The 27,131-nt window shown below is 37.9% G+C and overlaps 1 protein-coding gene across 3 annotated transcripts in view; it reads right to left on the bottom strand.

Moving 5' to 3' along the window:
• The window catches only part of usp13 (ubiquitin specific peptidase 13), a 102,739-nt gene that overhangs the window by 51,957 nt on the left and 23,651 nt on the right, over positions 1-27,131 (bottom strand). For all 3 annotated transcript variants that reach the window (XM_016991983.2, XM_008105989.3, XM_008105990.3), the window contains exons 3-6: positions 24,234-24,294; positions 8,388-8,509; positions 5,095-5,237; positions 3,547-3,731 (exon numbers count right to left, since the gene is read on the bottom strand). In XM_016991983.2, the coding sequence (XP_016847472.2) occupies positions 3,547-3,731; positions 5,095-5,237; positions 8,388-8,509; positions 24,234-24,294 (511 nt within the window). The remainder of the gene's footprint in view (positions 1-3,546; positions 3,732-5,094; positions 5,238-8,387; positions 8,510-24,233; positions 24,295-27,131) is intronic.

The raw sequence follows: 27,131 nt of genomic DNA, 5'->3' as shown, positions 1-27,131 counted from the left end.
ATTTTACACAGGTGCACCAATTTCTTCATTCAGTGAAAAGGTTAAGAAAAACATGGAATCTCTCAGAAGAACGTCTGCAAGCTGGTTTCATCTTATTATTATTATTCAAGGCATTTTGATACTAAATCAATGATGGGCAACATTTTGCGCTTGGTGTGTCAAAATTCACCAAAAAAACCTAGCATGATTTGGGTGGTGTGTCACTTTGAGGGGAAAAAAACATAATTTTGCAATATGTATAGTTTAAATAACAAAAATATATAATTGTAATATATAACTGTATTTAATAAATCAAAAACTATTTACTACCCTTATTTCCATGTACAACAATCTATGGTACCTCGTGCACTTTCCACGCTGATTTCTCTCTATTCTAGTTTCAATGTAGTCATGAATAATAAATAATATAATAATAATATACTAGTAATAATATGATAATATACTACAATAATAATAGAATAATAATAGAATGGCATATAGCTGTGCCCGGCCACGCGTTGCTGTGGCGAACTATGGTGGTATGGGAAATAAAGTATTGAGGAATTGGTGGTAGTTAAGGTAAAGGGACCCCTGGACTGAGTGGGTTGCTAGGAGACCAAGTGAGCGGAGCTTAGCCTTCTAACTGGCAGCAATTGGATAAAAACAATTATTCCTCTCCCTCTAATTAGGAATTTATTTTTCTTTTCTTTTTGTTGTATCAACCTAGAGGCATGGATGAGGGGTTGTGATGTCAATTTTTGAGGTTGTGGGGTGTTTACTTTTGTTGTTTTGTCCGCTGCCGTGATGCCATCACTCTTTTATATATATAGATATATATGTGTGTGTGTGTGTGTAATGTGCATAATTCCCATGGAGTAAACAACAAAACCACTGGACCAAATCACACCAAATTTGGCCACAAAATACATAGTCATCCAATCAATCTGCATGCAGCAGCGTGTCAGCAAAAATGGCCAGGTGTGTCAGTGCTGACACGCGTGTCATAGGTTGCCCATCACTGTAATAAATGAATCCCAATAGAGCTAAAATAAGAAAGCGTTAAGATTATCGAAATGCTTCCTATTAAAGTGAGAAGAGATGAAGCACACCATTAAAGTAAGTAGAGATAAAAGTGCATGCCCATAACTGGCATTTGGGGAAGGGGGGGCTGTACAGAGATCTTGTTTGCTAAGATAATCAAGTAATCTAAAGCTCTAAAACATTCTGCATGCATCATTAACATCTTCATCAAATCCTCTATACAGACGCAGTATAATATTCTACCTCTTAATAGCCTACTTTGGCCAAAATATTACACAGAGAACCTCAAGTCATACACTTTTTCGATTCCTTCCTGGCCAGATGGAAGCCCTTCAGAGCAGTGTGTCAAACGTGCAACTCTATGGGTACATAAGCCTCATTAGCCTCCCTCCCTCCAATAAATTTTGTCCCCATGCCCTCAGCGGAAAAACTATTAACAATGACAGAGGCCACTCTGCTCTTTTTGGCTGCAGCCAGAAGTTCAGATGATTTATTTGTTTCCTGACGCAGCATTAATTCTATGGTAAAAGAATGAAAGATGAAGAGATGAGCCTGAGAGGCTTGCCAGCTGAGCCATAAGGCTCTTGGGAGCGGTGTGACAAACACGGCTGAGCTAAAGGGGTCTGCAAAGCCTTTTGTTCTAAATTTGCAGCACTGCAGGGATATGGCATGCCCAAGCCAAGCACCATTGTGATGCTGTACAGAGAGCTAAAATGGGATGGAGGAAGATATACATGCTTCCTTCAGGCAGCTTTCCAAAAAAAGAAAACATGTTTGTGCCTATATGAATGAAAATCCCAGGACTTGCACACCACTGGCCTCAGTGTCAAACAAATTCTCCCTTTCCATTTCCCAGTGGAGTTGGGGGTCCATCTGGTAGGTCTGTGCATTTTCTGACAAGGGTTGAAGTGCACAGCCACAATGCACAAAACATTGGTCTGGGATTGAGAAAACCCAAAGGTTGAATCTCTGCCCAGCCATTCAGTTCTTTGCCAGGTAAAACGTCAACAAAGAATAACTCCTTGATTCCTGCTTTCCTTTTTCCCTTTCTAATAGTCTTGCTATCTTTTAGAAGTAAGAGGCAATGAGACACTCAATTCCTGCTTCTTTAAAAGGTTTTGTTTGAGCCTCAAAAAGCCATAAGGATGAATTGAGAGGGAAATCAGAGAGACCATGAGAGATCCAAACTGGTTTCTGGACCTTCAGAAGGGCCAATCCTCTTACATACATACATACATACATACATAGTTCTTCTATTGAAACATACAAATATAAACCATAGAAATGAAAGACAAAGAACTACCGTATATAGTCGAGTATAAGCCGACCTGAATATAAGCCGAGGCACCTAATTTTACCACAAAAAACTGGGAAAACATTGAGTCCAGTATAAGCCGAGATACCAATAAAATTACATTAATTGAGGCATCAGTAGTTTAAATGTTTTTGAATCTTTACATCAAACTGTAATTTAAGACATGACTGTTCAACTCTGATTAAATCATTATTTTCATCTTCTTCAATGTAAATGTGCTTATGTAGCCTTTTAATAATAATAGAGTGAAATAATAAATGTAATAATAATAATAAATGCAGTAAAATAATAAATGTAATAATAAATAGAGTAAAATAATAAATGTATTAATAATAATAAAAATAGAGTAAAATAAATGTAAAACTAACAATAATAGAGTAAAATAATAAATGTAATAATAATAATTAATAGAGTAAAATAATAAATGTAACAATACTAATAATAATAGAAAAAAATAATAAATATACCATATATACTTGAGTATAAGCCGAACTAAATTGTAAGCCCACCAGGACCCTCACTCGAATATAAGCCCAGGAGGGTTTTTTTCAGTCCTAAAAAAGGCCTGAAAAACTAGGCTTATACTCGAGTATATACAGTATATGACGCAGGGTAATGAGATGCAGCTATATCTGTGGCATAGTGGAGTGACAAATGACTCTGAACTAAGCATAGAAACGTCTACTGTTCTTTCGTTTATAAGGGAAAGAAGACGGCCATTCTTTTCTTGTCAAAGATGTCAATAAGACTATCTACAAAGTTGTGGACTACCAAGGTTGGAGCTGGAAGGGAAAGAGGACCAGAGAGCAACCAGGACATGTAATTTCTAACTGGTTTGGTATAGGCAGAGAGAAAGGGGGCAGGTGAATTTGTTTCAGCTAAGCATACCTTTTCCATGGGTTCACTGCATAAATCTTGGACAACCTGCTTGCTTTTCAGACATTTTACATATACGTAAAATAGGGAAAATGTGTATTTATTTATATCTTGTCTTTTCCGTAGATGGGACTCAAGGCAGCTCATTCATAGAGTCATTATAAGTTAAAATCAACTTGACAGCAAGTAAAAATACATTCTCTGCATTCTCTTTTTGAAAATATAATTTCAGAGTCATATCAGAGAGTACATGTCGAATGACATAAAACTTTTGTTAATATTTTTATTGAATGAAATAAAGATTTTTAAAATAATAAAACCCCGCTTTTACTAACCTGCACCATCTGGAGTAATTGTTCCAAGCTTGACTGCTAATGGATAGCCCATCTCCTTGTAGTGTTCCAGGGCATGTCCATTTCCTCCGCTGCCATCGAAGAACCATTTCCCACACAGTATTGACCCGTCTGTAAGGTTCAGCCAAAGATTCTCCCGCAAATCACATTTTGAACATTTCCAGCCACTGAAAAAAAGAACCTGATAGACCTCAATTGCCTGTACTGGCTGGGAAGCCTGGGTTTTGCTTCAGAACTGGCAAGCACCGAAATTTCTAGATTGGAATTAAAATATGGATTGGCAACACTCAAGGGCACTCCCAAACTTCTGTCATGTATTAAGAATTACTGATAAAGTACTGTAAATGAACATACCTCTTAACAAAGCAAAGCAAAACATACATGCATTAAAACCCAATAAATACTGGCCTCAAAAAGCTTACAATCAATATTTCTTTAGAAAAGGAACTAAAAGAGGGAAAGGTGCAAGTAATCACAAATCACAAAATGGATAGATGTGAACACAATATCTTTTTTTATAACCATAAGAATAATTTTTTCTATAAAATGAAGGAAAGGCCCGTTCAGTTATCTAGATATTTCTGAAGATGACTCTGCATAGGTGATGCAGAGATATCTATGATATCACAACAAACACAGTGTTTTTCCTGAGTATTCTTCCAGAACACAGATGCTACTCCTACAAAATAAAGCAAATAATAGCCTGCTATCAAAAACATGGTATATGACAAGGTATATGTTCATATAAAACCATAAAATGTGCCATCGCATGTTTTAGCACGTTAATTACCCTTAACGTGCTATGCATAAGGCAGGCAATGGATTAATGCAGGGTTAATGGTTCTGAGGGAATGTAAGTAACTGCCCACAGGAGCCTTAATAACTGCTGCACAGACAGAAAACAAGAGGGATTTTAAGGAATTAGGAAGAATTATCTAATTTGAGACCTGTACGCCATAGGCCAAGAAGAGGGAGATGTTACCTGATGCCATTCTTCTCAGTCAGGGGAAGAAAATGTCCCTGCAGATATTGTTAGAAATCACCTGCCATCAGCCCCAGCCAGCTTGGCCACTGATCAGTGACGGCAGGACATATTGTCCCAATAACATCTGGAAGGAAACAGGTTTCCCATCCTGACATTAAATGCCAGAACACTTTGGGAAAACAAGGAGGAAGCAAATCAGGAAACCAACCCTCTAGTTGATTCAAGACATTGGAAGGCTCTGGCAGAATCTCATTCTAAGAATGTACCCAAATATAAACATACATCATCCTGAGTCAGTTGTCCACCTCGCTCAATGTGACCTATTCCAGGGATAAGGACATGAACTAACGTTCATGTTAGTTCAAGGGAAGCCTAACGCTGGTCATCATATACTCTGCTGGATGAGGCCAAAATCAAAGCAAGCAGGTGACTTCATGTCTCTTCCTTCCAACAGACACACACCATTCATATTCATTCACATACCAACACCTTTCTTGGTCTCTTCTAGTACAGCAATTCTTAGGTACAAACCACAAATGCCTCACCTTGGTGGGATCCTGACACCATTGTCCATCTGTACAAGAATGTTTGCATGTTTTGAAACTTGGAGTTCCTCTTCCCATGAGTCTGGATCTTGCTTTCTGTATGGAGATTTTGCACTAAGGACTGCATCACAAGCTATTGTGACCTGAAGGAAGGAAGAGTAAGTCAACTGAACCTAAAAGGCAATGTAGCAATGTAAAACAAAACAAAACGTAAAACCAAACAAAACCTAACTTTTCCATTGTCTTATTATGATTTCCAACTAACACCACCACCACCAAAATGCAGCTGCTCAACTTCTTGCGGGAGCCCTTGATGAGATGTCATATAACACCAATCTTACTACAGCTGCACTGGTTACCAATTGAGCACCGGATCACTTTCAAAGTGATGGTGCTTACCTTTAAGGCCTTACATGGTCCAGGGCCAATATACCTGAGGGACCGCCTCACCCCCTACCAACCCCAGAGATCCCTCCGTTCTGAGGACCAAGATCTATTGGAAGTTCCCAGCTTTAAGACCTTGTGTCTAACAGCAACTAGACGTAGAGCTTTTACATCAGTGGCGCAATCTCTCTGGAACACTCTGCCTCCTGAAGTTCGTACCTTGCGGGACTTATCTGTCTTCCCTAGGGCATATAAGACACACCTGTTTCGGCAGGCTTTTGATCTCTGTTATTGCTGTTTTTAAATTGCTTAGATTTTAGCTTGTTTTTGTAAGCCACTCCAAGCCTTGGGGGAGTGTTTTTAAGATTTATTTTTTTAACATATTTTAAAGATGTTTTTAAATTGTTAGATTTTAGCCTTTCTTGTAAGCCGCCCCGAGCCCTAGGGGAGTGGCGGCATATAAGTTTAAATAATAAATACATAAATAAATAAATAAATACATTTATGTGCACCTTGAAGTTTTAATTTGTTATTGTCTGCTCATGCCTGCTATGGAGTCAATTTCCACCCGGGAGGACACCTTTAAGAAAGACCACTGTTTCTCAAATCTCTGTTTACCCATGCTCCCTTTTAGCAGTCCTATACCCATAGAGCTCATGCCTCCTTTCCATCTGCCTCCTCTGACACTTGATACTCATGACTTGAACTGGGAGAAGCAGGTGATGAAACGTGTGGCTCTTGCCCTGCAGTTTGTCTAACATCACCACTGGAGGGGGAATAGCTTTCAGCAGCAAAGGAGTGGCATAATTTTTTACAGGGAGTGCACAGCGGCATCATCCATACACAACAGAACCTTATTTCTCTTGTAAAGCAACAAAGAAACAATAGTAGGTGCACCAGTGTATATTAAACTGCTTGCTTTACAGATTACTGCACCATATAACATTTTTCTAAATAATATAATATTGAGTAGACTACACACACTGCCACTCAAATCCTGGTATGCACTGATACAAGATGGGCAAAGTACAGCCTATATATGGTTCTCAGGGTCCATTGTTTTCCCCTTGAAATTCTTTCTAGTGGTCATGGCAGGCAATTCTGTCACACTTTTGCCCTACCCAAAAAAACTATTTTAGCCTGAAGAGAGGCTGTTAACAAGCAGTGAACCAGAACCTTTCATGTTACTTGCTATGTTTTTAAAAATTTCTCTTCTGAGTCCAAATGACCAGAGGGTTTTTAAAAATGGCGAAATAGCTCCCTATCCCTTAAATGGCATTTCAGGCTTTTGGAACCCACCGCCCTCCACCCCAACCCCAACCCCAAGAGGATGGACAGTCCTCTAAGGGCTGTATAGTTGCTCTGTGGTGTTGTGTATTCAAAAACTGGTTTTGACTTATGTCAACTCTGAAGTGAACTATGAGCTTTCTTGGCAAAATTTGTTTATAGGGGATTTGCCAGTGCCTTGCTCTTAGGCTGAAAGAGTGTAACTTTTCTAAAGTCATCCTGTGGAATTCCATGGCTGAGCAGAGATGAGAACCTGGCCTCCTGGAATCAATCCTGTATTATATTGCTCACCTCCCACACTATCACTAATTTAGGTTTTGGAACTGTGATGTTAAACACACTCATCTAGAAGCCAGCTGTTCTGGATGCAATCAGATCTGCTTCTATTCTATGGACTCTACAATGCAGTGTAATACTGACCCCCATCTCCTTCAGATATTTAAAGATGGCTATTGTGTCATTTGGAGAGCTGCTAGGGTGTAGTGCTTTGAATGTTGGGATATGACTATAGAGATCAGGGTTTGAATCCTAATTCAGCCATGGAAACCTAAGTCACCTTCAATTGGGCACCACAAATGAAGGGAGATGTTGACAAGCTGGAAAGCATCCAGAGGAGGGCGACTAAAATGATCAAGGGTCTGGAGAACTAGCCCTATGAGGGGCGGCTTGAAGAACTAGGCATATTGAGCCTGCAGAAGAGAAGGCTGAGAGGAGACATGATAGCCATAAACAAATACGTGAAGGGAAGTCATAGGGAGGAGGGAGCAATCTTGTTTTCTGCTGCCCTGGAGACTAGGACAATGGCTTCAAACTACAGGAAAGGAGATTCCACCTGAACATCAGGAAGAACTTCCTCACAGTGAGGGCTGTTTGGCAGTGGAACTCTCTCCCCCAGACTGTGGTGGAGGCACCTTCTTTGGAGGCTTTTAAGCAGAGGCTGGATGGCCATCTGTCGGGGGTGCTTTGAATGCGATTTCCTGATTCTTGGCAGGGGGTTGGACTGGATGGCCCATGAGGTCTCTTCCAACTCTACTATTCTATGATTCTATGATCTTGGGCAAGTCACCCTCTCCCAGACTCAGAGGATGGCAAGGACAACCCTTCTCTGAAGAAAGTGTTCTTGTTATTGACTGTCATCAAGTCAACTTCAAGTTATGGTGACCCCATGAATGAGAGACCTCCCTGTCATTCTATCATCAACAGCCTGCTCAGGTCCTGCAGACTCAGGACTAATACTTTCCTGATTGAGTCGATCTTAGTCCATCTGGAAAGTGGTTTTTCTTTTCCTACTGCCTTCTGCCTTACGAAGCCCTCCTTTCTTCCTTTTGTCTTCAAGTAGCTTTTCTAGTGAGTCATGTTTTTTCAAGATATGACCAAAGGAGGATAGTCTCAGTTCAGTCATCTAGGTTTGCATGAATGTTACCATAAGCTGGAAATGACTTGAAGGTATACTGCAACCCCAATAACAATAATAACATGTCATTTCTCAGTCTTCTCTTTTCCAAGCTAGGAGAACAGCTAAATCATATTTTTTTTTCTTTAGTTGCCACTCACAATGCAATTTCTCACTCACAAAGCCAGGTAAAATCCCATTCTTTATTACCCACACACATTTCTCTTACCAGCGCTGGTAACTCTTCTATATTGGGTAAAGGAATTTCATAGTGGTCTGGAAATATGACAAGCTTTGCTTCATCCTCATATTCATAGTCATCATTATTCAAATCACCATTGCACTCTAGATCTGCAAGAAAAAGGGAGAGAAAGAAAGCAGAACATTAAGGGCAGAAAAGGCAAGAAATCACATGTTTCACCAGGCAGAACTTTCAAAACAGGCTGGGAAAAAATCGAAAACGTAGTCACTCAGGTGAATGTCTTCAGCTTTGATTCTGGTGCCACTGCATCAAAAGGTATTTATTCAACACAATAAAGAAATGGGAGATATATGAGTACTTGCTACAGACTTCCTCAAGACTTGATCATGACATTTATGAGACTACAATTTTTCATCCCACCACTGGAAGAGTAACTGTAAAATCAAACTCGCGCCGCACTTACTTAGTAAGGAATAAAATATACTCCCAAAGATAATCTACATCAAACTTCCAAAAGAAGATGACTGAATTTAATCTTAATTATTTGGAACACCTCCTGCCATGCCCCACTTATGAGTCTTAAAACTCTTTGTGAAATAATCATTCTGGATTTCCTAGCTTTCTTTTGCAATAATTCAAGAAGAAATCAACATCAAGTTTTAAGAGACATGGATCTTTCTTGATATATGTACTGGCATGTGTTCCCATATATTCTGCTCTTGTTCTATGTCCTGATCAAAACGGTTTTGAAACTTTAAGCCAGTTCTGGGACTCAAAGGAGGAGTGTGTATCATTTCCTTTCCAGTTCAATTGGATTCCATGGTTCTGCCAGTTGAATCTCACAGATTAGCAGAGAGCCTAGCAAACCCAGTGTAGACTAGCACATGACAAGCCAAAGCAATGAATTTGGATATCCAAGTTCCCTTAATCTCCTCCACTTTCCTGAACAACTGGTGTTTGATCTTAGCGTATGAAAAGACCTGGATGCAACTGTCTTACAAGGCAGAATTGTAGATCCCTTTCTCTGTCATTTACACATTGTATGAAAAGAAGAGAGGCTAATATCATAGAATCAAATATGTAAAATGCCAATAATCTAAAGACAACCAGAGTGTTTCTATTAAAAGTCCAGAAAACCTGTTTTTAATGTAAAACTAAGATATTTGGCTTCAAAAAGCATTAAAAAGTATGGGTGAGGTGTTGTTCAATGGGTTTTGAAGCCATGTGGAAATAAAGAAAAGTTGACAGTCAAAAGTTTATTGCAACGTGTTCATGTCAAAACACTTTGCAATAAATAGACGTTAATCACTTTGTTGGTAGCAACAACCTTAACCAGGAAGTGAGCCTGTGACCCAGAGGTGAAAAGGTCTGTAATGGTAGCTAACCAGCTAATCCTTCCAATTAACTAACAGTTATGAGAAATTATGCACTTAGCCTCTAAGGCACAATACATATTTTGCTAAATTATAAAGTTAGTGCTTTGCCCTCTCTGACGGTTTATAAACCCAGAGGTTTTATAGATCAAACTAAGTATGGAACTGGAGTCCAGTCTTGTTTCTAGATTAGCAACAGCTTCCTGGACTAAGTAGATCTGAACAAATAATTTTCTCTCAGTCTCCGTTCTTAACTTGAATAAGGTATTTAATGATCTTCCTTGCAGAGTTCTTTCCAAAAATGAAGGAAAATGCTACAATAAGAATTTAGATAGTCTACGGTAAAAAAAAATTCAATATTGAACACCAAGGTACAGAATGCCTTTATTGGCAATGCACTATATAATCATATTTCTCCGTCAAATCAGTCCTGTAAAACAAATTAAATTGATTTGCCCATAGCTAACCACTGGATTTCAGGATTAGTGACATGTGTTTGTGAGCTAATAAACATGCTACTTGTAAAGACAGAAAATAAATACGCTATTTTTTAAATGCAGCATTAGAGGAATTACAGCAAACAGCCATATTTTGAGATGATAGCTTTTCAATTATTTTTAAAAGCCACTGAAATCCACAAGCATGTGGACAACTTCAACAGAAAAGAGGAAACCATGAAAATGAACAAAATCTGACTACCAGTATTAAACAAAAAAACTCTACAATCAGGACAGTACTTAAGGAGCAGCACTCTGAAAACACAATTCCAGACCTGAATCAATCAGGGGCAGCTAACGACTCTGAACAAAGGATTCCCCCAGACCAGGATGTGAGGCTGGGAAGGCCATTTAATGCTAACAAAGGTGATTAATTACAACATTCACACTAGCCTCCTAGAAACAAGAGTTCTTTCCCCCTCCCAGGAACTTCCACAGATATGTAAACCTTCCTTGCTTTGTTTCTCCATATCTCACAACCTCAGAGGATGCCTGCCATAGATGTGGGTGAAACATCAGGAGAGAATACATCTGAAACATGGCCATACAGCCCGGAAAACACAAAACAACCCTATGTAGGAACATTTATGGTACAAACCAACTAACCAATATACATACATACATGCATACGTACGTAATTGACTATATTATAGCATCAGCAATTTGTTGATTAAAAATGTAGAATGAAAAGCACATGGCAGATTAAAGCCTACTTCAACAACATGTACATTTTCAAATCAAAAAACTTTCTAAAAACAAGTATCTTTGTCTACTCAAGGAAGGATGCTTCCTTTAGCAGGAAGTTCCAGAAACGGAGCCACCATCAAAAAGGCTTCCTTATTGAAGATTATTCCCAGAATTGGAAGAAGAGAGAAGAACATCTCCAAAGGATCTTAACATCTAGGCAAACTTAGCAGTACAGCAAAATGAATGCAAATATGTAGAGGATGGACCTCACACAAATGAAAATGTTTCTCATAGTCCCCAAATTCATTTCATCCCAGAAACTTAAAACCACAGCTTTTAGAAACATCCAAAGAAAGGGCGAAGAGCAATGTGATTTGGTGATATCAAGAAAATATGAATACAGATAACTATAAACATGTGAATGACCTTAAATGCCATATTTGTAAATGAGAGGAATTTCTTTGCATGCCCAGTGTTAACAAGGAAGACTATGCAAATACAAATGTTTCAGACACATATATCACCTATTGATAATTGCTTTAAGTGATAAGGTGGGCTTACATAGGCACCATGAGCAACCCTTCTGATCCTCATAAGACATATGTGGGATCTGTTATTACATGTCATTATTACGTAGTGCAAAATAAAAATATATAAACAGGATGAAACCTCTGCACCCCAAAGTGATATAAGAAAACAAAGAGGAAAAATTACAATGACCAAAATGCAATGATAAGATAAAAACTTGCCATATTCAGATATGAATAGATATAAACACTCATTCTGATGATGGGGCGGGGTATAAAAATAAAGTTGTTATTATTATTACAGTAGAGTCTCACTTATCCAACGTAAACGGGCCAGCAGAACGTTGGATAAGTGAATATGTTGGATAATAAGGAGAGATTAAGGAAAAGCCTATTAAACATCAAATTAGGTTATGATTTTACAAATTAAGCACCAAAACATCATGTTATACAACAAATTTGATAGAAAAAGTAGTTCAATAAGCAGTAAGGTTATGTAGTAATTACTGTATTTACGAATTTAGCACCAAAATATCATGATATATTGAAAACATTGACTACAAAAATGCGTTGGATAATCCAGAACGTTGGATAAGCGAGTGTTGGATAAGTGAAACTCTACTGTATTATTATTATTATTATTATTATTATTATTATTATTATTATTATTATTATTATTGAGAAAGAACTGATAAGATTCTATGTTTATAGCTGGAGGAAAAAAAATTGGAAAAGACATAATAGGATGTAATGATGGTATATGTTCAGAAAAATTACTCTCTCATTCTAATCAAGGATAAGTACAAAAAAAGGAACCCTTTACTCACACTGTACTATTTTTCAAGGATATCTGGAGTATTCTGAAAAATGTTTATTAGTTGCAAAAACTGCCCTTCTTCCCAGCAGAAATTGGGATGTAAACTACAATTTGTCTTAGCCCACCTGAAATACATGTAAAATGTAACAAATCAAAAAGGTTCTGGTTCACACAACTACAGACACCAGAGATAGCTGTACAATCATGTCTGATTTTCTGAGTCATTAGGCAGCGCTTCTCAAGGCAACCTGTTAACATTTAATGTGTGAAATCCCCTGTGTACGCAAACTACTTTGATCGTGCAACTGCTTAATGGAATTAGCATCACAGGAAGGGTAAGGAGAATTTGTATGTCTGGAAATTTCCTGCTTAACAAGCCATATTCCCCTCATTTGTACTGGCACAGACAGAAACGAGAACTGAAGAAAATTTATGACCACTGCCCTTAAACAGTGGCAAATACAGTAGACTCTTAGCTAACCGGCATCTACCAACTGGGAATTGGTAAATGCTGGATACATGTCATATCTGGTTGCTTGGGAGTTACTATTAAAAATAGAGTTGATTAATACTATACCTTATACTATACCATACCATAACCTCTATATTGATATAGTAGAGGCTCACTTATCCAACATAAACGGGCTGGCAGAACGTTGGATAAGCGAATATGTTGGATAATAAGGAGGGATTAAGGAAAAGCCTATTAAACATCAAATTAGGTTATGATTTTACAAATTAAGCACCAAAACATCATGTTATACAACAAGTTTGACAGAAAAAGTAGTTCAATACGAAATAATTCTATGTAGTAATTACTGTATTTACGAATTTAGCACCAAAATATCATGATGTATTGAAAAAATTGACTACAAAAATGCGTTGGATAATCCAGAACGTTGGATAAGCAAGTGTTGGATAAGTGAGACTCTACTGTATTAAAAATAGAGCTGATTAATACTATACCTTATACTATAGCATACCATAACCTCTATATTGATATTAATTTTGAAATACAGTAATTAAAAACAAAGACAAATAAAGACAAACTTAATCTATATATATAAAAGAGTGATGGAATCCTGGCACCGAGCAAAACAACAAAACTAAACACGCCCCAACCTCGAAATTTCACAACACAATCCATCATCCACACCTCGAGGTTGAAACCACAAAATATCACGTCACAAACCTCCACATGGCCTAAAAAAAACCCCAAAACCGGAGCTGTTCAATGCAATTCCAATGGGCCACAGCAACGCGTGGCAGGGCACAGCTAGTGTATTATAAAACTGATTTTACTGTATTATAAAAATTGAGGGTTACGATGGCTTGAATTCCAGTTAACAGAGAGTCTACCGTACACACCTTCCTTTCAAAATATTGTACAGGAGTGTACAAATTCCCTGGAAACTACTGTACATGAATGACACTGTAGCTATTTTGATGATAGGTTCCTTTCCAAAACCGGTGCGCTCTTAAATGTGCTTGTGCAGCATCACAAGGTTCTCTGTTTCCCCTTCAGCAGGAACTCCAGCTGCTGCCAGCCAAGCCATGCTTATTCAAAGGGGCCTTTGGAAGAGCTAACACGGAGACTGCATTTCCCTTCTAAGGGCCTGGAAGCACTCCGATACCCGGTCAGAAGCACAGTTAAAAATTGTGCCCTCATCAGCAGAGATCAAACAGAGGTCACAAAGCCACACTAGAAAGAAAAAACAGAGGGGGGGAAAATAAGCACCGGTGTAAAGCTGGAGGCTGGGCAGGGGAATGAGCATGTAAAGGACAGATAAGATGGTCTGAGAAGCCGTTATTTTTGGGTGAGCAGTCAGTAGGGTAAATTTCCATTTCCTCTGGGCACCATCTGGCCAGGTTCAACAAGCGTCACTCCAGCCATGGACACGGTGACAAATGCTCGGCCACCAGCTGACAGAAAAGAACAGCTGAAGGCTAGCTCCAGGCAGACAAGGGAACCATAGGCAAACACACTGGAAGAGAAAGGGAAGTGGGGACTGCTTGACCAGACATGCCCAGATCGGATTTAGATGTTGCCAACTGAATGTGCTAAAAATAGGACCGTGACTGGACTCAGAGATTGGCTCCTTCCTAAAGAGGGTACCCACTGTGATCAATGAAGGAAGGGATTCTCTCACACGCAAAAACAAAACTTAATAAGCCTAGAAATACTTGAGGTTGCAGGTTGTGAGAGCCTTGACATACCTGGCACTCACAACCTTCTAAGGCATGTACTGAGTTTATACGTTGTTGCTGGGCTGAATGAGAGAGCTTTGAGTCAACAGCTGGCTAACATGTGATAAAGTATCACCAAATTAAATAAACTGGCTAACATGTCATAAAGTACAGTAGAGTCGCACTTATCCAAGACTCGCTTTTCCAAGGTTCTGGATTATCCAAGCCACTTTTGTAGTCAATGTTTTCAATATATCATGATACTTTGGTGCTAAATTCATAAATACTGTAATTGCAACATAACATTACTACATATTGAACTACTTTTTCTGTCAAATTTGTTGTATAACATGATGTTTTAGTGCTTATGATTGTAAAATCATAACCTAATTTGATGTTTAATAGGCTTTTCCTTAATCCCTCCTTATTATCCAAGATATTCACTTATCCAAGGTTCTGCTGGCCTGTTTAGCTTGGATAAGTGAGACTCTACTGTATCACCAAATTAAATAAGCTGGCGAACATGTCATAAAGTATCATTAAATACAAAGAATTGTAATTCAAAGGCAATTTTACCTGGATACAATCATTTTGCTTTTTTTTCATTAGACAGATGATGATGATGATGATGATGATGATTATTATTATTATTATTATTATTTAGGTCTTGCTACAGTTGCATTTGTATCCAGTTCACGTAAAATAGTGTAACTGGTATATTATCTCATATTTTTACGAAGTTAACAAATTATCTTCCACCAATAAAGGTTTTTTAAAAAACGTTGTTGCTCAAGCCAACTGAAATACAACCTTAAGGAAAACTGTAAACTGCTCATCAGCTATGCCTTTCCATTTATTTGAAGGGAAAAATACTCTCCTGTTACTTCAATACTGAGTTTTAAAAAAGAAACTCTATCTTCTTTTCAACTCTGTCTTTGTGACTACCGCTGATTTGCATAAGGCGATCAATTAAGGATGTTTCTAATACAGAAGGGATTGGAAAGAGTTTAATGTCCTTAATAGGTTTATACCTCAAAGAGAATTAGAAGCGAGAACACGGCAAATATTCAAACTGGATTGACAGGCTGCATTTGCGGGTCCGTTTTGATGCAGGATTAAGTAAGGCTCCAGCTAATCCATACCGCCTTCTGTGCTGGTTAATTCATTTCCATTTTAATCACACATTGGGGTTCTTGCAGTTGGGATTAGCCCTCATTTTCTACTCCTCTTCTCAGATTTTGCACTAAAATCTGGGAAACTAACTTACAACACTAGAGAGTCCTCAATACCAATCCTAAACTAACAAGTCCAAATTGCATGACCGGTTCACATTCAATATGTATTGCCATAAAGCCTTAAAATGTACACATTACTTTAAAATATATCATTTGGCATGAGGCTTTCCACATTTTCTTATACAGCTTCTATATTAGACCATCTAAACCACATGCTAACCAGGGCTTCAATATCTGATCCGTATGTTCAATCAAAAATTTCTTTGCAAGACACATTTATTTTAATCTGGGACTCCACCACTCACCAATCTGGTCTGTGATTAAAGATAAATTAAAATGATTAGAACTGCTTTGCTATGTGACTACCTGTTTCAATGAAAGATGAATAAATGTATCTGCTTTCTTTCATTACTGGACTATCATATTTCTTCCAGTTTTCCAAGTATGAAATGTGTTAACAGGTCAACCAAAACAAAAAATTCTTATCAATACCAGTCATACCACTTTCTCAACCTGTCATGCAATTAATTTCCCCCACTATTATAGGAGAAGTTAAAATCAGAACTTAGCAGAACTACCTTTTTGACTGCAAGCAGATGACATGACGGCAGAAGGATTCTGGGAGCTACAATCTAGAAGAGATAACAGGGCCAAAACTAACAAAATGAATTTGAACAGGGAGAAATGCATGCTAAAAAACATAAACTATAAAAATCAAATGCACAGATATAGGACGGGTGACACCTGGCTTGAAAGCAGTCCCTATGAAAAGGAACTAGGAGTCTTAGCAGACCACAAGTTGAACATGCCAACAGTGTGGTGAGGTAACTAAAACAGCCAATGCTGCATCAACAGGAGTATAGTGTCCAGACCAGGGAAGCCATAGTCTCACTCCGCTTTGGTCAGACCTCATCTGGAATACTATGTCCAGTTGAGGACACTGAAATTAAAGAAGGATATTGATAAGCTGGAAGGTGTCGAAAGAACCTGACCAAAATGATCAAAGGTTTTAGAAACCAAGCCCTATGAGGAATGGCTGAGGAAGCTGGGATGTTCAGCTTGGAGAAAAGAAGGCTAAAAGGAGACATGAGAGCCATGTTTACATATTTGAAAGGATGTCACAGTGAGGAGGAGGAAGCTTGTTTTCTGCTGAGACTAGAACATGGAGCAATGGATTCAAATAGCAGGAAAAGAGATTCCTTCTAAACAGATGAGGTGTTTGGCAGTGGAATACGTTGCCTTGAAATTTGATGGGGTCCTTCTTCTCTGGAGGTTCTTAATCAGAGGCTGGATGACCATCTGTCGAAGGTGTTTTGATTGTGCTTTTCCTGCATGGCAGGGATTGGACTGGATGGCCCTTGTGGCCTCTTCCAGCTCGACTCTATGTTTCTATGAAAAGCTCAGTTTATATTATCCTGGCTAAAAATATCATATTTCACAAGAAGAGAAAAAGAGACTGACCATCCAAAACGTCCATCCAGTCCATCATTTTGGTTCTTACAATGGTCAATTAGATAGCCAACAAACCCCACAAGTATAGTGTGGAAGCAAAAGTCCTCTCTTACCATTTATATCCAATTAACAGCATACAGTGGCATACTGCCTCCAAATCTAGAAGTTGTGTGTAGGCATTAGGATCCATCACCAATGAGTCACCATACCAAATAGCCTATCAATGAGCTTCTCTTTACATCTCTATCTCAATAAGAGAAGAGGATGCCCTGCTAGTAAACACAGCATCACCTTTCCCTAGATGCAAACTCCCAGTTCACAGAAGGAAATTAAAAGGAAAAACTGAACAACGTTGCTCCTTATCAGAAGCACCTTGAAGTCTGACATTATTTCAGTTCAAAGTACCGTTCCAGTTTCTGGGTGGAGGACACTAGGAGGTGCTAGAGAGAGAGAAGAATAGTCCATTTTATGGGGGTGGAGAGTGGGTTGAAGGAGAAAAACCATTTCCCGTTTTCCCGTTATTCCCCCACCCATGTCCCCATCATGGAAACAACAACATCATGGAAATACGGGAAGTGGGGAGGGGAAATAACCAACAAAAACAGGAGAAATGGCTTTTCTCCTTCAACTTCCGCCTCTGTAAAATGGACTACAGTAGAGTCTCACTTATCCAACATAAATGAGCCGGCAGAATGTTGGATAAGCAAAAATGTTGGATAATAAGGAGGGATTGTGGGAAAGCCTATTAAATGTCAAATTACATTATGATTTTTACAAATTAAGCACCAAAAACATCATGTTTTACAACAAATCGACAGAAAAAGCAGTCCAAAACACGGTAATGTATGTAGTAATTACTGTATTTATGAATTTAGCAACATCGCAATATATTGAAAAATTGACTACAAAAACATTGGCTACTAACAAATTGACTACAAATAAAGATAGAATTGGATAAAATGAACTTACAGTAGCAACATTTTCGCAAATTAAATCCATAAAAAGTTCAATCCTTGCTGCCTAGAGAAACAGCTGTGGACCGGGGCGGGAGGCAAATTGCGTTGGAAAATGCAGAACGTTGGATAAGCGAATGTTGGATAAGTGAGACTCTACTGTATCCTTCTCTCTCTAGTGCCCCCTAGTGGCCTCCACCCAGATAATGGAACAGTGTCCAGTTCAGTTCATAAAAGAGAAAAACTATTTTCCAGTGAATGATTCATGACCAAACAAAAAGTCAACTGAGAAATGATGGGTACAGGACGCAAATTCCAAGCACCTAAAGGCAACAGATCCTACCTGATCTTGAAAACTAAGCAGGGTCAGCACTTTTTTTAATGCTTGTATGGGAAATCAACAACTAGGTGCTTGAAGTAAGCTACCGTATATACTCGAATATAAGCCAACCCGAATATAAGCCAAGGCATCAAATTGTACCACAAAAAAACTGAGAAATCATTAACTCAAGTATAAGCCGAGGGTGGGAAATTTCAGAAATAAAAATAAATACCAAAAATTACATTAACTGAGGCATCAATAGGTTAAATGTTTTTGAATATTTACATCAAGCTCTAATTTAAGATATGACTGTTCAACTCTGATTAAATCATTATTTTCATCTTCTTCAATGTAAATGTGCTTATGTATCCTTTTAATAATAATAGAGTAGAATAATAAATGTGATAATAATAATAAGATCAGAGTGAATTAATAAATGTATTAATAATAATAATAATAATAATAAAACAGAGTAAAATAAATGTAATAGTAGCAACAATAATTTTTATTTTTTATTTTGTGTCAAAAGCATTGCATAATAAATAAATCTAAAAGTGATGAAATAAACTTTTAGCAACAATAACAGAGTACAATAATAAATGTAATAATAATAGAGTACAATAATAAATGTAATAATAACAAAAATAATAGAGAAAAATAATAAATGTACCATATATTCTCGAGTATAAGCTGACCCAAATATAAGCCAACCAGGATCCTCACCCGAGTATAAGCTGAGGGGGGCTTTTTTAGTCCTAAAAAAGGGCTGAAAAACTAGGCTTATACTCAAGTATATACAGTATATTTCAGAGGAAGAAAATGGCAACTACCTCTGAGTATTCCTTGCTCAAGAAAGCTCTAAGAAATCCAGACTAATGGGCAAACTAAATAAAGCAATTTCATAGTTTTATATGCCTGAAATAGGCAGGCTGAGTGGAGGTCCTTTTTCAAACTGTTGCCCCTTTAATACAACAATGCCTTGAACACAGGCAACATTTTATCACATGCATATTTTACTATGCAATTATGGCTATGTAATTCATCAATATGCAGCTGTTTCCTTCCTCCAAATTTTTGTCCAGGTTTATAGATTAAACAAGGGTTAAATAGACACTCTAACAGGAATGGGAAGCACTGAGCACATAACATTCGGGAAAGAAGGAAGGAAATCACCTGTGTGATGGAATCTAAGCAATCTATTTTTAGCAGCATTTCAGTGGCCAGAAACATATCTATATTTGGGGAAATGTTTGAAGATGGTAAAGTTTACAAAACTGATATGCTCAGGTTGGGAAGTAAGAAGTGTCTTTTTATGATCAGTTGTCTTCACTGATGGATGGGAAACATTGATTTTCTCATCTTCTTTTTGTAGCCTGTACCAGAGTCTGTCTCTGTGTTTATAAAGTTGCACATCACAAAATTGAATCATCAATAACTATTGAGAGTACAATATAGCAAAATGGCCCTCTGCATTTTAAATGTGCTTTAACTACAGTGCATTAAAATATAATGGACTAAGGAGAGTAAGAAGTAACTAACCTTTACATAATCTGCTGTACGTTTTTCATAAGATAACAAGAAGTTTAAAAAACTGGGGGAAATATTTAAATAATTGTGGGAATAACTGAATATGATATTCCTGCTTCTTGGAAAGGCATTGGACTGGATGGCCTACGAGGTCTCTTCCAACTCTGTGATTCTATGAAGAAAGCATAAAAAATACCAGCCAAGTCTCTGTGGGTTTCGCTTGGTTCACAGAGACATTCCTTTTCCCTTATTTCTCTAGAGTTGATTTTTGATTTTTTTCAAAATTTATCCAGAAATTTAGAAAAATGGGTGAGAGGAGTGCATGAGGCAGGGCAAAGGCTGATGAAGCTCCGCATATACCTTTCTTAGAGTCACATTCCATAGATCGAAAGACTCTCAAATGGGATTTTGAGCCATTGTTCAGATTCAGCCAGGCAAAGCAACAATAAAGAGAGGGGATGGTGCCTCCGCATTACAGGCAGCACAGAACTGTGAACAGCAACTTGGGCCCCTCTGTTATTTTATCCATGGAACATGAAAAACAGGAAAGGAGGCCCAAAGGAAAAAGAAAAAAGAAAGGGAAAAAGACTTCCCAGAAATAATAAAGCAGAGACAGGACATTGTGATCCTAATAGGTCACCTCCTCTGGCCATCATCACATACCAAGAAAATACATCTAGAATCTTCCATTTAGTAGGATTATTACTCTTGATTATGTACTAATTGGATATAGTATTGCTTATATTTAGCAGAAGCTGAAATGCAATTAAATAGACCAAGACGTATCCGTAATAGTTTCATAGTTGGCTTTGCTTAAGGAGGGAATTCAGTACTGTAGTTTTATTTTCTATTTCTTTTTCTATTTTTTTAAAGAAGGGGCTCCTTTTCTCTCCCTTTGGCTTCTCCTTCCTCCCTTCCTTAGCCTGTAAATTGTAATTTTTATGATTTATAATAGTCTTTTAGAGTTTATTGAAAAACCACGAAACAGCAAATCCGCGAAAAGTGAACAGCGAAGTAGTGAGGGTACACTGTAGTTGTTGGCAGGGATAAGAAGTAGTAATGGGATAGGATATTATGGGATTATTTTTGGATCGGATCTTTTCATTTTGTTTCTTATTTTAGTGTCCATATTTGTTTGTTTGGGGCCCCTGGTGGCACAGCGAGTTAAACGGCTGAGCTGCTGAACTTACTGGTTGGCGGTTCAAATCTGGGGAATGGGGTGAGCTCCCACTGTTAGCCCCAACTTCTGCCAACCTTATAGTTCGAAAACATGCAAATGTGAGTAGACCAATAGGTACCACTTCTGTGGGAAGGTAATGGCGCCCCATGCAGTCATTGTAATATGTTATATTACAATAACATATATCCAAAAAAACAGGACTGTTCCAGTCGCATAGAAGTAGAAACCAGTGGTTCTTCTCTCGAAGTACAAGACCAAGTTTTTCATGTAAGTAAATGTCCTGTTCATTATTACATATGAGTAGACTCCAGTTCTCATATAACTTGACTCAAACCTGCAACCGGTTTCGACTCACAGGAGTCTTCGTCAGGCGGTTGGGTTTCAATAATCAACAAAGATTCAACTTTTAAGGTGAGAAATTCACCATCAGTTTTCTGAATAGGTGGATCAGTTTGTCTTTATTAAACCATGTACTCTGCAAGGAGTTTTATTCTGTGGCAAGTATATTCAGAAAACTGTGAGTTGAAACCGGTTGCAGGAGGAGAAGCTTAAAAGCTATGTAAAAGTGCAACTCTCAGGATTCCATAGCATTGAGCCATGGCTGTTAAAGTGATACCAAACTGCATTAATTCTGTAATGCAGATACCCCCATAATCTGATTTTAAGCTTGTCTTGATATTTGATAGTCTGTCATTCACATTTTTGGTAATCGTAATCATGCTTTTGGTATTTTGTCATAATTTGGAAACCACCTTGTGAATGTTATTGTAAAACCCAAAACCAGACAACTTTACAGTCAGCTCTCTTCATCTGTGGATTCTGTTTCCATAAATTTAACCATCCATGGCTTAAAATGTTTTTTTAATCTAAAAATAAACCTTGATTATGCTTTTTTATATGAGGGACGTCAGTTTACTATGCCATTGTATGTAATAGTCTGTGGGGTTTTGAAACCAAACAAGAGGGCCCATCATATTTAGGTTCTAAAAAATAAATGAAGAAACTACGCAAGGTCCTATTCAAGCCACAGAAAATGAACTCCTGCCAGCATACTTCACAAAGAGAGTACAGTGTTCCCTCACTACTTCACGGTTCGTTTTTTGCGGATTCGCTGTTTCGCGGTTTTTCAATAAACTCTAAAATAATATTACAATTTACAACCTAAGGAAGGGAGGAGGGAGAAGCCAAAGGGAGAGAAAAGGAGACTAAGCGGCAACAGGAAGAGAAGGAGGCGATTTATCAACACACAATTGGTTGATAAAGACTTAAAATAGTGTATAACTACTAAAATAATGTATAAATATATAGCATCCCTACTTCGCGGATTTTCACTTATTACGGGTGGTCCTGGAACCTAACCCCTGTGATAAGTGAGGGAACACTATATTTCATATATTGTTAAAACAGCTTTGGAATAACTAATGGAGATCACTTTTGCAATAACAAAATGCACGATGAGAGAGAGGGCCTTTTCGGTCATGGCCCCCAGCTCTGGAACTCTCTCCTGTGAGAAATCAGATTAGCCCCTACACTGACATCATTGAGAAAAGATCTGAAAACCTGGTTTTTTCAAGCCACTTTTGACTGAGATGAACAGTTGACTGAGTCCCTACCTGTCCCTACATCCGAATCTTCTGAACTTATCACAGATGTTTGCAATTTGTTCTCCAAATACATAGCACAATTATAATTTTATTCCTTTCCTCCAAGATTGAGGATTGAAGTGCCATTATATCGACGCTGTTCACTAGCCATGTTTTTATTTTGCAATGCTGTGTTGTAGAGTTTGATATTTTAATTTCTTGTGATTGTTATGTAATTTATATTGTTGTATTTTATATGGTTGTGTTTTATTGTATATGTTTGGGCTTGGTCCCCTTGTGAGCTGCCCCAAGTCCCCTTGGGGAGATGGGGTGAGATACAAAAATAAAGTTGTTTTTGTTGTTGTTATTATTATTATTAGTAGTAGTAGTAGTAGTATGACACAGCAAACAAGATAGATATGCTGGATTTCGTTTCACAAAATCACAAGTCGAACACTTCCCAAGTATCTAGGACTGTGTGGTGTATTTTCGGATGATGCGTGCAGATCCCAGTAGGGTGGCAGTTGCAGTTGGCAGATCGTAATTTTGTCAATGTCTATTGTTTCCAAATGTCGGCTGAGATCTTTTGGCACGGCACTCAGTGTGCCCATCACCACCGGGACCACCTGCACTGGTTTCTGCCAGAGTCTTTGAAGTTCAATCTTGAGGTCCTGATAGCAGCTGAGTTTTTCCTGTTGTTGTTGTTGTTGTTGTTGTTGTTGTTATGTTTATTATTGTTATTCTGTTTTCAGAGATTATATGAAATGGACCACCAAATATTACAAATCATTTTTGTTCAAACTGATTCGGGCCCAAGCCTAATGCTTAGGAACAAAGTTAGGATTCTGCGGAATAAGTGGGGGGAAAGTTAGGGTCTTCTGAAGGGTTCCAGGATTGAAAATGATTTGGAACCACTGAGCTAGAAGCCATCAGGAAAAAGGCTATAACTCTGACATATATTTCACTTATACAAATATGGACACACACAATGAAGATGAAACTTTGTAAGCATTCCCACTTGATCATACATTACATGTGTAAACCAAAATCATTCGCCCCAGCAATCAATCATTAATCCAGTCATAACATGAACTAGCAAGCTTATTGATAGAAAACTTGTGAATTCATAAATCCTGTCTGTCCTAAGAAAAAAGATATACAGTAGTCAGGAAATGTTTTTTAATGTTCTGCCTGACTTTGGGACCTAATTCTGTCCCCTTATCTATTTCTTTTCTCAGTACTTTTAGTGACACAAAGAAAAGCTTGAAGGTTCGCTTTACTAATGCATGCAACGAATTATTAGCGCACAGATGGGTACAAAAAGAAAGGCGTACTCTAAGGATTGTCTCAAAAAATTATCTACAAGCTTCCAAGGGATGCAAGCATTATAATCATGTCTTTAAGAAGTAATGCTTCCTACCAATAAGCTAAATAACGTATATTTCATCTACATTAAAAAAAAAAACCACACAAAAAATTTCCATGCAGTTGGGTTAGTCAGAAAAAGGTTGTGAAAATGGCTCTTTACAATACCTAAAAATAGCTTGGTGTTTCTCCTTTTTGGTAAAGCTCCACCAGATGCCCCTGTTACCTTCTGGAAAGAAAGAAAAAGGGGAGAGATGAAAAAGAAGAAGAAGACGAAGAAAAGTTAAAGTCTCAACTCTTGTCACTACAAGGGAAAACAACTCCCACGTGCTCGAGGAAAAAAAAGAGGAAGCTAATGTAAAATTATGCTGAATATGAATACAGGCAGTCCCTGAGTTACAAACTTCTGACTTACAAATTACTCATAGTTAAGAATGGGGTGAAACAACAGAAAGTGAGAGTAATCTACCCCAAGAAAGGAAATTCACTCCTGGAAGCGTTATCAGGGGGACAGGTATCTCAACTCAAGTTTTCTCACCAATCCTTGTTTCCATAACAAGTCAAACTTTTCAAAATCCAATTATCACAGGCACAGAAATGGAGATGGCACAGGGGCACAGACAACAAAATAAACACCTCAGGGGTGTTAACCCTTCCCTATGCTAAACAAATTCAACTTAAGAACAAACCTACAGAACCTATCTTGTTCGTAACTTGGGGACTGCCTGTACTCTAATGTGAAATGTGTGCGCTTTACACAATGGATGGATCTGAAATCTGATTTTATCCCGTTTTACAAGGTTGTCACACAGGCAAAGTAATATCGTCATCATTAATCATATCTGACACAGAATAGCTAAGGATATTTTCAATAGCATGGAGAGGCAGGGGATTCAGGGCTTGAACAGATTGTAAGGAGAGGAGATGTCAACAGCTGCAGACTTTTTCTTCTTTGCCCAACAAGCTTCACACTCCAAAACTCCTTCCTCTACTATTTGATTTCAAAAGATTTAGAAGTCTTTTCTCTTTGTCTCTAGACCTGTGGTTCTTAACATTTTTGGCAAGTCACACATCACTTGGAGAATCTGATGTCAACTATTGATTTCCTTCACACACAAAAATGCATTTGAATACACTTTTCATTTGAATACACTGCAGGCTGTCACACATTATTACAGTAGGCCTTCCACTTTTATTGGGGTTAGGAGCACAAAACCCTTGTGGAAAGCCTACTGTACCATAAAGTAATTATTCCAAAAGTTAAGAAGAGTTTAAGTCTAAACTTGAAGTAAATCAGGACTGGTGGACACTACAGCAACAAGCACTCAACAGAAAGGAAGTGTGTGAGAGAGAGATCTCCACAAAACGACTGGAAACAAAATTAGAACCTGCAAAATTAGAGCCTGTTTTGTAGGCTGTCATAGACCAAGAAAACTGCTTTATGATGGCCTGATTTCTATTATTACATAATTATCAGTAGAGCTGAATCAATTACATTTACTAATTCAGCCATTGCTTCAATGGGTTTACACTGCTTTGGGCTACCCAACAGGATTCAAGCCAACATATGTCACTAAAGAGCTCCACCACTTTGAACAAATGAGTCATACGTGTGTTTACTCACATTGTTTTATTTTGACATAACTACACCAATCAGACAACTTTTGCCCTGACAGCAAACTACTCAAAGAAATTCTAAGGTATTTGAGGTCAGATCTGCATGTTGTATTTACACAAAAGCCATTGCCCTCCTAAAGCACTCACATAATTATTTTAAAAACCCATTTTTGTGTGGTGGAACCTTTCTAAATGGCAAGCTTCTAAGATTAAGTCTCATACAAAATTTTCTTTTTAAATAAGGGCTTTCATACAAGTGAAGAGCACAAAGTAATTCCTTGCTTTGATTTTATGGTACAAAACTGTATGTAGCATCTGGTGTGTTACCCAACACAGAATTCCAAAAAAAAAATGTAAACGTTCTTTTAAAAAGGATACACACACTATTCAATTAATTATGTAATTAAGGGATATGTTCAGTTATGAGTCCCAACTACGAGAGACGCACTGAATCAATAAAATGTAAAGATGGATTAACTATCAACATTTTCACTAATTCAATGGGACTACTTTGCTTGGGACTAACAAGTAGTGGATGTATCACTAAGGCTCCACGTGAAGTCCCCCAAATGACATTTCACATCATTCTCTTCCCTATTTGTATATGTATATATGTGTGGGTATGTATACACATAAACATACATATATACCAAATAATTGTGCTGCTTGCAAAACAAAACTTGGAAATAGCCACAGTGCATCCCTCTCTTTGCATTATAAAATATAACATCAACTCTATAAAACTACTGGACAAATGCTGGGAGTTACATTCCAACAAAATCTGATGAGTTGCACTTTCCTCAATTTTACAAACAACCTAGAGGTATCAGTCCATACCTGATAATGAAAGGTAAATAGAGTGAAACCTGGTCAGTACTTGGATGGGAAAAGTCCAAGGAATACCAAGGTTGTATCTCAGAGAAAAGAAAAAGCAAGCCATCTCTGAGTCTCCTTCCTCAAGAAATCCCTATGGGGTCATCATAAGTTGGTAGGCAACTTGAAGGTATACAAACGCACAATGATTGTGCCTGTTATTTTCATCTTCCAGAGTGCCTCCTCAAAGATATTCTGGAGCTATAACTACCTGGAACTGGGTCCCGAAATAACAGCACATCTGAACTACAAAATAGTTCTATAATGATTTTTTTACAAGAGATAGTGGACGTCAATACATGAAGGCTTCCCCTCATTTCTAGATACTTTAGAAATTGAGCCCAATGGACCATCAAACAACACAAGACTACTTCGGAGATGGCCCATGTGACTAGAAGTGTCTGAAAACAGACGTTTTTGGAGTATGATAGCTATTGATCCCAGATCTCTCAATTTGCTTGGAAGTGGGGAAATGCAGGTATTTGAAGGTGTGATGGCAACTGTTGTCGGATGTCTCTGTTGTATTTTATGAAAACAAATGGAATGGGTGATTGCAGTTAAAATGGAAGAAGTAAC

This window comes from Anolis carolinensis, chromosome 3 (genome assembly GCF_035594765.1).
Source record: "Anolis carolinensis isolate JA03-04 chromosome 3, rAnoCar3.1.pri, whole genome shotgun sequence".
Taxonomy (NCBI): Eukaryota; Metazoa; Chordata; class Lepidosauria; order Squamata; family Dactyloidae; genus Anolis; species Anolis carolinensis.
The sequence above is the reverse complement of the archived record's forward strand: the minus strand, read 5'-3'. Positions and strand labels throughout refer to the sequence as shown.